General features: G+C 48.1%; 1 protein-coding gene across 1 annotated transcript; it reads right to left on the bottom strand.

The window, feature by feature from the left end:
• Window positions 1-6,661: 6,661 nt before the first annotated feature.
• On the bottom strand, window positions 6,662-7,582 carry LOC144273524 (G-protein coupled receptor 4-like). Its single transcript, XM_077832146.1, has one exon. It carries the CDS (start codon window positions 7,580-7,582, stop codon window positions 6,662-6,664), a length of 921 nt encoding a protein of 306 aa, XP_077688272.1.
• Window positions 7,583-15,698: the final 8,116 nt, after the last annotated feature.

Raw genomic sequence — 15,698 nt, 5'->3', positions numbered from 1 at the left:
AGCACTTACAACCCCTCCCATCTTGGTATTGTCTGCAAACTTTATAAATGTACTCTCCATGCCGTTATCTAAATCCTTGATGAAGATATTGAACAGAACCGGACCCAGAACCGATTCCCTGCAGGACCCCACTCATTATACCCTTCCAGCATGACTATGAACCACTGAAAACTACTCTCTGGGAACGATTTTCCAACCAGTTATACACCCACCTTATAGTAGATCTATCTAGGTTCTATTTCCCTAGTTTGTTTATGAGACGGTCATGTGAGACAGTATCAAAAGCCTCACTAAAGTCAAGATATACCACATCTACCGCTTCCCCCTATCTACAAGGCTTGTTACCCTATCAAAGAAAGCTATCAGGTTGGTTTGACCCAATTTGTTCTTGACAAATCCATGCTGACTGTTATTTATCACCTTATTATCTTCTCAGTGTTTGCAAATTGATTGCTTAATTATTTGCTCCATTATCTTTCTGGGTACAGATGTTAAGCTGACTGGTCTGTAATTCCCCGGGTTGTCCTTATTTCCCTTTTTGTAGATGGGCACTATATTTGCCCTTTTCCAGTCTTCTGGAATGTCTCCCGTCTTCCATGACTTTTCAAAGATAATAGCTAATGGCTCAAATATCTCCTCAGTCAGCTCCTTGAGTATTCTAGGATGCATTTCATCAGGCCCTGGTGATTTGAGGACATCTAATTTGTCTAAGTAATTTTTGATTTGTTCTTTCTGTATTTTAGACTCTGATCCAAGCTCATTTTCACTGGCATTCACTATGCTAGACGTCCAATCGCCACCCACCTTCTTGGTGAAAACCAAAACAAAGAAGTCATTAAGCACCTCTGCCATTTCCACATTTTCTGTTATTGTCTTTTCCCCTTTATTGAGTAGCCCACCTACTCTGTCCTTGGTCTTCCTCTTGCTTCTAATGTATGTGTACAATGTTTTCTTGTTTCCTTTTATGTCCCTAGCTAGTTTGATCTCGGTTTGCCTTGGCTTTTCTAATTTTGTCCCTACACACTTGTGTTGTTTGTTTATATTCATCCTTTGTAATTTGACCAAGTTTCCACTTTTTGTAGGACTCTTTTTTGAGTTTTAAGAACATAAGAACGGCCATACTGGGTCAGACCAAAGGTCCATCAAGCCCAGTATCCAGTGATGAGCTGCCAAAATCTTAACAACCGGTTCCCTCCTCACCCCACGAGGGGGTCATGGCCCACCCCCGCCCCCTGGGACTCCTGCCCCGTGCAACCCCCCTGTGTTCCTTGATGACCACCCCCGGGACCCCTGCCCCATCCACCTCCCTCCCCTGACTGCTCCCAAAACAAGGCAGGAGGGTCTTGTGGGCCACTGTAGTGGGTGCCCACTGCGCCCCCACCCCTAAGAGCCAGAGGGACCTGCTGGGGGGCGAGGTGGGGAGTCCTGGCGGTGCTTACCTGGGGTAGCTCCCAGGAAGCAGCCGGCAGGTCCCTCTGGCTCCTAGAGGCAGGGTAGCGTAGCTGGGGGGGAGCAGCCCCTCCCACCACCCATCACATCAAAAGTGGCGCCTTAGGCACCAACTCCCTGGGTGCTCTGGGGCTGGAGCACCCATGGGGAAAATTTGGTGGGTGCAGAGCACCCACCGGCAGCTCCCCGCCCTGCGCCTGGCCCCAGCTCGCCTCCGCCTCCTCCCCTGAACGCACCGCCCCGCTTTGCTTATCTGCCCTGTTCTGCTTCCCGCGAATCAGCTGTTCACGCGGGAAGTCTGGGAGCGCTGAGAAGCAAGTGGCGGTTTCGCGCTCAGGCCCAGGGAGGTGGAGGCGAGCTGGGGTGGGGAGCGGTTCCCCTGTGCGCCCCCAAGTTACCTGCTGCAGTGCGAGCGGCCCTCCTCGTGCACCCCAGCTCACCTCTGCTCTGCCTCCGCCTCCCTGGGCCTGAGCGCGAAGCTGCCGCTTGCTTCTCAGCCCTCCCAGGCTTCCTGCACGAACAGCTGATTTGCGGGAAACCTGGGGAGAGGCGGAGAAGAAGAGCGGGGCAGTGCGTTCAGGGGAGGAGGCAGAGCGGAGGTGAGGTGACCTGGGGCCGGGCGGGGAGCTGCCAGTGGGTGCTCTGCACCCACCAAATTTTCCCTGTGGGTGCTCCAATCCTGGAGCACCCATGGAGTCAGCTCCTAAGGTGTCACTTTTGTCCGCTTGTTTCATTTAGAAGCCCTTTTAGAACCAGTTGTCCCTCGATGGACAACCGGTTCTAAAAGGGCTTCTAAATGTAACAACCTGTTCCAGTGAACCGGCTCCAGCTCATCACTGCCAGTATCCTGTCCTCTGACAGTGGCCAATGGCAGGTGCTCCAAAGGGAATGAACAGACAGGTTATCCTCAAGTGATCTGTGCGCTGTCACCCAATCCCAACTTCCGGCAAACAGAGGCTAGGGACACCATTCCTGCTCATCCTGGCTAATAGCCATTGATGGACCTATCTTCCATGAATCTATCTAGCTCCCTTTTGAATCCCGTTATAGTACTGGCCTTCACAACACCCTCCGGCAAGGAGTTCCAGAGGTTGACAGTGCGTTGCATGAAAAAATACTTTGTTTTAAACCTGCTGCCTATTAATTTCATTTGGGGACGCCTTGCTCTTGTATTATGAGAAGGAGTAAATAACACTTTCTTATTTACTTTCTCTATACCACTCATGATTTTACAGACCTCAATCATATACCCCTTTAGTCGCCTCTTTTCCAAGCTGAAAAGTACCAGTCTTATTAATCTCTCCTCATACGGAAGCAGTTCTATACCCCTAATAATTTTTGTTGCCCTTTTCTAAACTTTTTCCAATTCCAGTAGATCTTTTTCTAGATGGGGCGACCACATCTGCATGCAGTATTCCAGGTGTGGGTGTACCATGGATTTATATAGAGACAATATGATATTTTCCATCTTATTATCTATCCCTTTCTTGATGATTCCCAACATTTTGTTCGTCTGCCATTTTGTTGCCCAGTCACCCAGTTTTGTGAGATCCTTTTGTAGCTCTTCACAGTCTGCCTGGGACTTAACTATGTTGAGTAGTTTTGTATTATCTGCAGATTTTGCCACCTCACTGTTTACCCCTTTTTCCAGATAGTTTATGAATATGTTAAATAGGACTGGGCCCAGTCAGGGCCGGCTCTAGGATTTTTGCTGCCCCAAGCAAAAAAATTTTTGGCTGCCCCCACTTTTTTTTCGTGCCCCTGGCTCCGCCCCAACTCTGCCTCTTCCTAACCCCTTCCCCAAATCCCCAGCCCTGCCTCCTCCCCCGGGTGCGTCGCTTTTCCACCCCCCCATTGCTTCCTGCGGCTCCCCCACCCGCAACCCCCTGCCTTAGCTTACCTCCGCTCTGCCTGCTTCCCTGAACACGCTGCCGGTCTGCTTCTCCCCTCTTCCTCTCAGATGAGGGAGAGGCAGTGCGTTCAGGGGAGCAGGCGGAGCGGAGGTGAGGGGGCAGGAGCACAGGAAGTAACGGGGGGGTTAGAGGAACCACTCCCCGCCGCAGCTCACCTCTGCTTCACCACCGCTGCTTCCCCTGAGCGCGCCGCTGCTCGACTTCTCCTCCCTCCCTCCCAGGCTCGCCGTGCCAAACAGCTGTTTCGCACGCAGCAAGCCTGGGAGGGAGCAGGGAGAAGCGGAGTGGCGGCGGTGCACTCAGGGGAGCAGGTGGAGGCGGAGGGAAGGCGAGCTGGGGCGGTGGGGGCACATTTCTAGGGGCGGCATGGCCGACACCAGAATACTGCCCCTAGAAATGTGCCGCCCCAAGCACCTGCTTGTTTTGCTGGTACCTAAAGCTGGCCCTGGGCCCAGTACAGATCCCTAGGGGACACCACTGTTTACCTCTCTCCATTCTGAAAACTGACCATTTTTTCCTACCCTTAGTTTCCTATCTTTTAACCAGTTACCAGTACATGAGAGAATCTTCCCTCTTATCCCATGACTGCTTATTTTGATTAAGAGCCTTTGGTGAGGGACCTTGTCAAAGGCTTTCTGAAAATCTAAATACACTATATCCACTGGATCTCCTTTGTCCGCATGCTTTTTGACCCCTTCAAAGAATTCTACTAGATTGGTGAGGCATGATTTCCCTTTACAAAAGCCATGTTGACTATTTCCCAACAAATTATGTTCATCTGTGTGTCTGACAATTTTGTTCTTTACGATAGTTTCAACCAATTTGCCCAGTACTGAAGTGAGGCATACCAGCCTGTAGTTGCCAGGGTCACCTCTGGAGCCTTTTTCAAACATTAGCTATCCTCCAGTCATTTGGTACAGAAACTGATTTAAATGGTAGGTTACAGATGACAGTTAGTAGTCCTGCAATTTCACATTTGAGTTCCTTCAGAACTCTTGGGTGAATACCATCAGGTTCTGGAGACTTATTACTGTTTAGTTCATCAATTTATTCCAAAACCTCCTCTAATGACACCTCAATTTGGGACAGTTCCTCAGATCTGTCACCCAAAAAGAATGGCTCAGGTTTGGGAATCTCCCTCACATCCTCAACAGTGAAGACCAATACAAAGAATTCATTTAGTTTCTCCACAATGGCCTTATCGTCTTTGAGTGATCCTTTAGCATCTCGATCATCCAGTTACCCCAAGGTTAATACTCGCACCTTGTTCTTTCAGCAGTGGGATCTCCTTTGCACTCTCTCAAACTCCCCTGTTTGCGGTCCCCTGTTCGCTAGCTTGAACACAGAAGCTGGGTGGCCAACTCTCCGTTGGGCAGGGGCTGCGCGAACACCCCATAGCTTGCCACAGAGTCACCACCAGGGTGGACTACGCTGCCCAACAAGGGAGAGACCCTCCATGGGAAAGGAATTGGGATCCTCCCTATCCCACTCCAAAATTGTGGGGAGACCAGAGACCAATAAAGCTTCCTCCCTTCCCCTTTCCCTGCAGGGAAGCCACGGCCCTTTGCACAGGAGAGGGGGGCTGCATGGAGTTGTATGAGACAGCGGTCTTAAGCAGGGAGCCAGCAGTGCTCCCCACTGCCAGGATGAATGAGGAGGAGTCTGCTCGGTGGGCAACACCAGCAGTAGATACATGCAGGGTTCAGTGCAGCTTTGAGCCATCTCAGACACTGTCCTCTGCAGGAATCCTCTGGCCTTCACTTCACAACAGCGCTATCTAGGTCCTGACACATGACCGCATCCCCTACCAACAGCACTCCCCAGATCCCCCCGATCACCACACAGTGCTGCTTATCCAGGAGGACAGGGAGATTCAGAAGCAAAGGAGAACACATTTAGTGAGCACATGAGGGAGGCTGCTCCAGCCAGTGTAGGAGGAGGCTGCTCCAGCCAGTGTAGGAGGAAGCCCTCACCTGCCCACCCCTGCAGTGAGGAGGTGGCCAGTGTCAGTAAGCAGAGGGTAGTGACCTGGATTTTATTCAGACTGATACATTTAATTGTATTTCCCTGACAGAGGGCTCTCTGACAGGAGACAGCAGCAGACCAGGATCCATGTTCGGTCTGTCTGCCATCCCCCTTTGTGGGACACATTTTACCCTCCCCCCGGTAGAAGGGATGAACGGTCTGGCTTGGAGGATTTCAGCCTGGCTGCTTCAGGCTCCCGCCACCCCAGCAGGAAGATTCTTTCCCAGAACTTCAAGCCCTGATTTGTCCTGGGGGTGGTGGTGGTTGGTTTAAAAATAAGAATTTGGCAAGACTGTGTGTGTGGGACCGGTGATGCCACTGTGCAGCACTCAGGATGAGAGAGAGAGATGGGCAAAGGGGAGGCACTGCCAGAGGATAGACAGTTTCTCACATCACCCATCTCTGTGGCTGCTCATACCTGAGCTGGGGATGTGGCATGGACATGGGTGCCTTTCTCTTTGTGCTCTGGGTCTCTCTCTTTCTCCCCAGTGGGCAACATTTCGTTGCATTTCTGCTTTTGTTGGGGGTGGATCTATTTTCACTGGTGGGGATCTGGGTCTCTCTCTCTTCTCTCTCACACTCACTCACTTGTAAGTTTGGATGAATATCTTCTCTGCTGCAGGTTGCGCCTATCCATCCATATCCACTCCTAGATCCTAGTCTAGTCTAGTGGTCTACATTTTTTATACTTCGTCTGTTCAGTGTTGCCACCTCTCACAGTTTTATCATGAGTCTCAAAATATTAAATAAAAAGAAAAGGAGTACTTGTGGCACCTTAGAGACTAACAAATTTATTTGAGCATAAGCTTTCGTGAACTACAGCTCACTTCATCGGATGCATACATAATATTAAATGTTAAAGCCCCAGCTCTTGAAATTATATGATGCTGTTCATTTAAAAGAGCATGATCACCCCCCACTTGCAGTGAAAAGCTGGAGCTCAAACCATAAAGGCAAAAAGACCTAAAATTTATTATTCATATGCCAATCTAATGATTTTTTGTGGCTTGACTCGGCCTGTCTCTTTGGTATTGAATTGCGTCTCCAAAAAGTTCTGAGTGACTGGAAGTCCCTGAGGGACCATATTTCCATATTTGGCTGCAGGGGGCAGAGCTGCTTCACAAAGGGAAGCAGAGAGCAAGGCCAAGCCCTGGCATTCAGACCGGGATCAAATGGAGGGACCTTGAAGTCCAAATGGGTTTCCCCCACCTCACTGGGTATCTTACGCAGTGGTCTGGGCCAGTGTCCACCCAGTGTCTCCATTCCTGTCTAATCTACTTGTGACCCTGACCCAAGACCTTGCATTTTAAGTGATTTCCGAGTTCTGTCCGCACATCTTTGAGGAGCAGGATGTACAGCAGAGGATCCAGGACATTGCCCAGAGTGGTGAGGCACAGTGCTGCCTGACTGTAAATGAAGAGGTTTGTCTCAAAGAGGCAAAGACCTTCATTATTCTGAACCATCTCCCTCTGGTATTTGTAGAAGGACGTCACCTGGTAAGGAACACAAAGCAGGAAGAAGGAGATGATGATGAGGGAGATGAAGCTGTAGATTTGCCTCTTTGTCTCCCGCTCCAGCGATGGCAGCTGCCTGAGCTTGTGCAGCACCCGGAGGTAGAAGAAGCCCATGAAGAAGCAGGGTAGGAAGAAGGACAAAGCCATGGTGGCCATCTTAAAACTTGCATAGTACATGCCCAGTGGGTAACCCTCATAGCAGCGCCCTGCTTCTGGCTCCTTCCGCAGTAGCCCAGTCCCCACGGAGCAGATGCTGAACACCAGCACCCACGCTGTGGCGCTGACCTTGGTGGCACCGTGTATTGTCTGTAGCCCACGGAACCATAGGGGATGGACCACACCTATGTAGCGCTCCATGGCAATGAGGCACAGGAAGCCATTCTTGGCATAGAAGTTGGTGATAAAGCCCAGGCTGACTGCCACGCAGGCCCCAGCCCCCAAATCCCAGTTGTGATCCCAGTAGCTATAGTAGATCCAGAAGGGCAGCATCAGTGTCTGCAGCAGGTCAGCTACCACCAGGTTCAGCATATAGACAGAGAGGACGATAGACTTGTTTATCTGGGACACCAGGGTCCAAAGTGCCAGGCAGTTCAGCGGCAAGCCAGCCCCAACTACCACAGAGTAGACAGGGATGAGGAAGTATTTGGTGGTGTTAAAGGCCATTGGGCAGGGCGAGGCCATGGTATTCACCTTACGCAGCAGAGTCAGTGATTGTTACCAAGTGCCTTAGTTGCCATCCTGCATGGAAGGGAACACAGTCCCCTGTCTTCAGGGTCACTGTCCTACAGTGGGGGCTACATCCAGTTCTCCAGGGTGACTGTCTCACAAGGGGAACACGGTCACTCCACTTACTCCCAAGCTGCACTCCTCAAAGAGTCTGTAAAAGACAGAAAAACTGAGTGCTACAGGGAAAAAGCAAGGCAGCCCAAGCACCTAACTGTCCTTGATTCCTTGCTCCCTTTATCAAACAGATAGGGCTGGGATTTCACTGCCTAGTAACCCTGTGTTGGGATCTGAGCTAGAGAACAAGCCTGAAACTAAAGCTTTTAACTCCTCCTTGTTTGTGCAAACACTGCAGCGAAGCTGGGCTGTCTGGCCAGGAAGCAGTCACAACTTCCTGTCCTCCTGACAGGCCAATTATGCTCTTAAGCAAGGAAAGTCCACCAGAAACTCCCAACAAACTAAATGCAAACAAAAGTGATGAACCATGGCTCTTGGTGCAAGGCCTCCATTTTGACAAAGCTTTTCCACTTTTATCATATGACCTTTACAGGAACCACTCCCCCCAACCTCAAGCAGAGCTTCCCACAACTGTGGAAGTGAGAAAAGCTGAAGACTCAGTGAAATCCCCTAGGGACCTTGCTTTGCCAAATAATGAACTTGGGAATTACTTGAACACTGTGATTTGTGCCAGTATCAGAAAGAAAAGGCTCATCAAGAGTCACAGGCCAGGGCTAAAAATCAAGGACAGCTAGGAATTGGCTCCAAAAATTGCACCATGCATGGGTCAAATACATCTCAGAACCCCCCCAATTCCCCGAGTCCCTTTTTCAGCAAAGGGGCTTTGGACCCCATTCACCATTGCGTTGCCCCTTGTGTCATTATTTACAGTAGTGCAAAATGCCACCTTTTGGATTCAATAGCATTTCACGCCCACTTTGCATTGGTGTTAACTGATACCCCAAGATGCAAGGCTCCTTATGTGTAAAGCACCTGGTGCACTTTTTGGTTGTTGTGCAAATAACGCAGTAAGGATATGGACAAATGCACACTCAGACTTATCACTCCACCATCATTTGTAAGCACCACACTCTCAATGCCAGGGCCACTGAGACTGTGTGCATAAAAGGAACAGCCTGGGATACATGGAAGGAGCCTTTGAATGTAAGGAAAGGACCAGGTTCAGTTCAAACACAGGAAATTGTGCCTGACCCACATATGGCAGCAGAATTGGGGGGGTGCAGAGCGATGAATGAGAGGTATAGAATGACCACAAATGGGGTCACATTACACACTAACCCAGACTGCTCCAGAAACTCTCAACTCTTCAGTCTGATTCATTTGCAATTTAGATACCGGGGCTGGGATTTTCAAAGAGCGTAAGGAAGTTAGACATCCAAAGTTCATTGACAATAGGAGTTGGGTGCCTAACTCACCTAGGGCTGGTCTACACATAAATTTGCACTGAAATAATTAAATCAGATACAGGGCCGGCTCTAGGCACCAGCAAAACAAGCAGGTGCTTGGAGCGGCACATTTCTAGGGGCGGCATTCCGGCATCGACCATGCTGCCCCTAGAAATGTGCCCCCGCTGCCCCAGCTCACCTCTGCTCCGCCTCTACCTGCTCCCCTAAGCGTGCTGCCACCGCTCCACTTCTCCCCCTTCCCTCCCAGGCTTGCTGCGCGCGAAACAGCTGTTTGGCGCAGCAAGCCTGGGAGGGAGGGAGGAGAAGCCGAGCGGCGGTGCGCTCGGGAGAGGCGGCGGTGGTGGAGCGGAGGTGAACCTCTACCCCCCCCATTACTTCCTGCGCTCCCCCACCCACCCTCGCTCACCTCCGCTCCTCCTGCTCCCCTGAACGTGCTACCTCTCCCTAGGGAGAAGTGGAGTGGCGGCGTGTTCAGGGGAGCAGGTGGAGCGGAGGTGAGCTAGGGCGGGGAGTTGCAGGGGGGGAGCTGCAGGAAGCAATGGGGGGGTGGAAATGTGGCACAACCAGGGGGAGGAGGCGGGGCCGGGGATTTGGGGAAGGGTTAGGAAGGGGCAGAGTCGGGGCGGAGCCAGGGGCGGGGGGGGGGGGGGCACGAAAAAAAGGGGCAGCCAAACATTTTTTTGCTTGGGGTGGCAAAAATCCTAGATCTGGCCCTGATCAGATATAATTCACCACTCTTGTTGTTTCAGTGCTGTGTGTGGATACTTATTTCGGTTCAAGAGTGCCCTACAGCAATTTAATACAATTTTTTATTCTAAAATAAAAGTGTGTCCACACACAGACTTGAACTGAAATAGCAAAAGGGGTGAATTACAATTGATTTAATCATTTTGATGAAGGTTTGTGTGTAGAACCAGCCCTAAGGGTCCTTTGAAAACTGCAGCCTAACATGAATGGTGCTGTATAAGTACTCTCTCTGAGTGTCTGTGATCTATTTATTTGTATTATGGTAAGACCTAGCATTCCCAGATGGGATCAGGGCCCTACTATGCTAGGAATCATACAAACACATAGTAACAAACCCGAAGAGCACACAGTGTAAACAGATCAAGAGTGGGAGAAAGTGGGTGATATTATTCCCATGTTTCACGCTGGGAACTGAGGCACCACCAAATAAATGGTCATATTTTCAAAAGAGCTCAGCACTCAACTTGTGAAACTCTGGCCACTTCATCTGGGGACCGGAGTGGGAGCTGAGCTACTTTGAAAATCTGAGAGCAGAATCAGGTCTTGAGTTTAGATCAGCAGGCAGCATTTTCACTGAAAGTCAGCTCAGGTTGTCTCATACACTTTTTGTCTAAGCTGACCTATAAAATGTAAGCACATCACCCTGTGGCTGCAGCACCAAGATACTATTTAGTACACCATCCTCAGACCCAAAAGATTAGGAATACAGCTTGTGGTGAAAATGCCATTTCACTTTAGCTTTCAGTGTAGAATTGGAAACAGTTACTCTTTAGCTCAGCCCTGCACTACCTGTTATACCTTTCAATTTGTCTTAGCTCAGTCATGCAGTAGTGGCAACTTGCTCCATTTTTTATTTTATTGTATTACACTCTGAGGTCAGGATTATGTTCCTTGGTTAAAAGTAGTCAAGGACCTTATAGCACTGCAATGGATAGTGATAGCATCCAGCATATCTTGAATAACCCTGGCTTAGTAAAGGGGACACCCAATCCTGTGACAGGCACATATGACTGTGTACCTCATGAAGAAAAGAGACGGTAAACTGCAACTTAAAAACAGCTCACTGAAAAATTAAATGGGAGGCAGGGGGATTGAGGAATGGGCTGTTGGACCTTTTGGAGATATGGACATGAATATATATGGCTAAGAGGGAGTTTCAGAAATGATACAGTGAGTGTGGGAAGGAGGGAGCCAGAGAAAGCTCACATACTTAGAAAGGTTTCAGAGTAGCAGCTGTGTTAGTCTGTATCCGCAAAAAGAAAAGGAGGATTTGTGGCACCTTAGAGACTAACAAATTTATTTGAGCATAAGCTTTCGTGAACTACAGCTCACTTCATCAGAATGCATCTGATGAAGTGAGCTGTAGCTCACGAAAGCTTATGCTCAAATAAATGTTAGTCTCTAGGTGCCACAAGTCCTCCTTTTCTTTATACTTAGAAAGCTTTCTCATTTTGTAAAACTAATCAGCATCAGTTCAAAACATTTATACCAAATGGTCATCTCCATAAACTTTGCTTGTGTGTTCTCCTAAGCAAGGATCCCTGCTCTCCCACGCCATGGCTCTTCCACGTCTGTATGTGCTCTAATTTGCATTTGCTTCCTCTGGAGAGTTTATTAAGTGAGAATGTCCCAGTGTTTCTTTCCTGTACCCAAAAACAGTGTTAGTAGCACACCACAGCCCTTGGTAAATTGTTTGTGTTTTTTTAAACAGGAAGGGTCATTATTTATGCCATATTTCCAGTCTGAATTTGGCTAGCTTCAATTTCCAGCATTGGATTGGGTTATACCATTCTCTGCTAGATGAAGAGCCTATTGTGAAATATTTGTTCCCCATGTAGGTACTTACAGACTGTAATCAAGTCACCCCTTAACCTTTTCTTTGTTAAACTGTATAGATTGAGCACGAGATTATCACTATAAGCGTGTTTTCTAATCATTCTCATGGCTCCTCTCTGAACCCTCTCCAATCTATCATCGAGAGGTCATCTAGTCCAGTCCCCTGCACTCATGGCAGGACTAAGTATTATCTAGACCATTCCTGACAGGTATTTGTCTAACCTGCTCTTAAAGATCTCCAATGATGGAGATTCCACAATCTCCCTAGGCAATTTATTTCAGTGCTTTCACCACCCTGGCAGTTAGGAAGTTTTTCCTAATGTCCAACTTAAACTGCCCTTGCTACAATTTAAGCTCATTGCTTCTTGTCCTCTCCTCCGAGGTTAAGAAGAACAATTCTTCTCCCTCCTCCTTGTAACAACCTTTTTTGTACTTTAAACTGTTATGTCCCCTCAAGACTAAACAAACTCAATCTTCACTCATAGGTCATGTTTTCTAGTCCTTTAATAATTTTTGTTGCTCTTCTCTGGACTTTTTCCAATATTTGTCCACATCTTTCCTGAAATGTGTAACCCAGAACTTGACACAAGACTCCAGTTGAGGCCTAATCAGCACGGAGTAGAGCGGAAGAATTACTTCTTGTATCTTGCTTACAACACTCCTCCTAATACAGCCCAGAATGAGGTTTGCTTTTTTTTGCAACAGCGTTACACTGTTGACTCATATTTAGCTTGTGGTCCAGTATGACCCCCCCTAGATCCCTTTCCACAGTACTCCTTTCTAGGCAGTCATTTCCCATTTTGTATACGTGCAACTGATTGTTCCTTCCTAAGTAGCATACTTTGCATTTGTCCATTACATCCTATTTACTTCAGACCATTTCTCCAGTTTGTCCAGATCATTTTGAATTTTAATCCTGTCTTCCAATGCACTTGCAACCCTGTAAACTTTATAAGAGTACTCTCTATGCCATTATCTAAATCACTGATTAGGATATTGAATAGAACCGGACCCAGAACTGATCCCTGTGGGACCCCACTTGTTAGGCCCTTCCAGCATGACTGTGAACCACTGATAACTACTCTCTGCGAATGGTTTTCCAACCAGTTATGCACCCACCTTACAGTAGCTCCATCTGGGTTGTATTTCCCTACTTTGTATATGAGAAGGTCATGTGAGACAGTATCAAAAGCTTTACTAAAGTCAAGATATACCACATCTACCACTTCCCCCTAACTACAAGGCTTGCTACCCTGTCAAAGAAAGCTATCAGGTTGGTTTGATAGGATTTCTTGACAAATCCATGCTAATGGTTACTTATCACTTTATTATCTTCCAGATCAGGGTGGGCAAACTAGGGGCCGGAGGCTGCGTCCGGCCTTTCAGACATTTTAATCTGGCCCTTGAGCACCCACCAGAGAGCAGGGTCTGGGGCTTGCCCTGCTGCACACATACCATGGCTCCATGTGGCTCCTGGAAACAGTGGCACGACCCCCCTCCAGCTCCTACACATAGGGGCAGCCAAGGGGCTCAGCATGTTGCCCCCACCCCAAGTGCCACCCCCATAGGTCCCATTATCCGGGAACCACAGGCAATGGGAGCTGCAGGGGCAGCGCCTGCGGACAGGGCAGTGTGCAGAGCTGCCTAGCTGGCCTCTGCGTAGGAGCCAGAGAGGGGACATGCTGCTTCTGGTAGCTGCCTGAGGTAAGCGCTGCCCAGAGCTTGCACCCCTGACCCCCTCCCATGTCCCAACCCCCTGCCCCAGCCCATCTCTCCCTTGTGCCCTCCAAACCCCTTGATCCCAGCCCAGAGCACCCTTCTGCACCCCAAACCCTCATCCTCAGCTCCATCCCAAAGCCTGCACCCCCAGCCAGAGCCCTCACCCCGCCCCAGCCCGGAGCCCCCTCCCGCACACTGAACTCCTCATTTCTGGACCCACCGCAGAGCCTGACCCCTCCAGACGGAGCCCTCAGCCCCTCCTGTACCCCAACCCCCAATTTCATGAGCATTCATGGCCCACCATACAATTCCATACCCAGATGTGGCCCTCGGGCCAAAAAGTTTGCCTGTCCCTTTCTAAATATTTGCATATCGATTGCTTAATTTTTTGCTCCATTATCTTTCTGGATACAGAAGTTAAGCTGACTGGTCTGTAATTCCCCGGATTGTCCTTATGTCTCTTTTTATAGATGGGCACTATATTTGCCCTTTTCCAGTCTTCTGGAATGTCTCCTGTCTTCCATGACTTTTCAGAGATAATCGCTAATAGCTCAGCTATCTCCTCAGTCAGCTCCTTGCGTATTCTAGGATGCATTTCATCAGGACCTGGTGACTTGAAGAACTTGTCTAAGTAATTTTTAACTTGTTCTTTCCCTATTTTAGCCTCTGATCCTATCAACATTCTTCTTGAATTCTGGACATCTGAACTGGATAAAGTATTCCAGCTGGGGTCACACCAGTGCCGAATACAGAGTTAAAATAACCTCTCTACCCCTACTTGAGATTCACTTGTTTTCGCACCCAAGAATTGCATTAGCCCTTTTGGCCATAGCATCACTTATATTCAGCTGGTCAACCATGACCCCTAAATCTTTTTCAATCTCACTGCTTCCCAGGAAAGACTCTCCCGTCCTGTAAGTATTGCCTCCATTCTTTGTTCCTAGATGTATACATTTAATCATATTAAAATGTATAGTGTTTGCTTGTGCCAAGTTCCAGATGAAGGGACAGGATTTTATAATTGTACTGTAAGAATAGAGGTACTAATGTATGTCTTGATTTCATTTTACCAGCCACCCTTTTTGAATAGCAGAAAGGAATGACCCTCTGGGACATTGGTAGGAACGCATCTGACAGACTGCCAGTGTCTGTACTGATGTTAAGGCAGGGACAGACCAGAACAATCCTTATGACTGACTATGGTCACCCTTTTGTTTTAGGATAAGTTATAATGTCTACTATGGTTTCCTATATGTATTACAAATTAGGCACTCTAGTTAAATATACATTTATTTGTTTTAAGGTTTAGTGAGTAAAAGACAGGATCTTGTATTGTGTCTGTTAATTAGATTAAAGGAATGTTAAAGGCCTGAGCCACAATGTAAACTGCTTTGACCACAAGATTTAGTGAAGTTTAATTTACAATGTATTCTGCTGAATATAAAATACTGCTGTCTTCTCTGTGAGAGATTGATTGTGTGAATGAGGAATGCATGCATCAGGAAAAGATAAGGTGTGAAAGCCATCACAAATGTCCAGATGGTCAAGTATAAGTGAGAGACTTGGGAACACCAGGAGACAATCAGAAAACATCCATTGTATCCGATGCTAAACATGTTAGCAGCATTGACGACCTCAGAGGTGAGGCAGGCACCCCCGAAGGCGAGACAACAAATAGGAGATAACGATGGGAAGCCCGACAATAACCATCAAATGATAACAGCAGAAAACCCCAATATTAACACCACTTAAGGACTAATGATTTACAGGATGACATTGCAAAATGCATGGACTCAAATGGGAATTTACAACTATAAAGATGGGGTTCACTCTGGATTCAGTCCTGCAAAACCTCGGAGCATCAGATCGTGACCGACAGAACCCAGTTCCTCACTCGTGTTCAATCTAACTAGCCATTAGATTGACTTGAGCTACAACAGACCGTTAACTATAAAAACAACAACTGGCAGGACTGTGTGCATGTGTAGTATGTGTGTGTGACTGAAAAGCATATACTAACTATTGAATTTTCAATAAATATGGTGTATTTGCCTTCACTGCTATAAAAGATCCCGTGTGCTTTGTATAGCGTAACACAGATACAGATTGCTCTGTATCAGTGAGCAGCCTGCACTGGACCCTTAGCACAGCTGTCTGGAATGGAGCCTTCACTTAAAGAGCTTCACATCCCAAAAATAGCACTTTATAAATGAATGAAAGACCCTCCTACTGCCACTCTGTCAGAGCTGTGTAGCCTGACACCTGGGTAGGAGCTATGCCCATGATACCAGTACTTGTAACCCTCCTCTCCAATTCCACCCCCTTTGTTTGCTGCTCTCACCTGTTGG

This window comes from Eretmochelys imbricata, chromosome 13, assembly GCF_965152235.1.
Source record: "Eretmochelys imbricata isolate rEreImb1 chromosome 13, rEreImb1.hap1, whole genome shotgun sequence".
Classification (NCBI taxonomy): Eukaryota; Metazoa; Chordata; order Testudines; family Cheloniidae; genus Eretmochelys; species Eretmochelys imbricata.
This window is presented reverse-complemented; position numbering and strand designations above follow the sequence as displayed.

Coding starts and splice junctions, on each gene's coding strand:
- LOC144273524 (XM_077832146.1), bottom strand. CDS start 7,582: ATGGCCTCGCCCTGCCCAATGGCCTTTAACACCACCAAATACTTCCTC.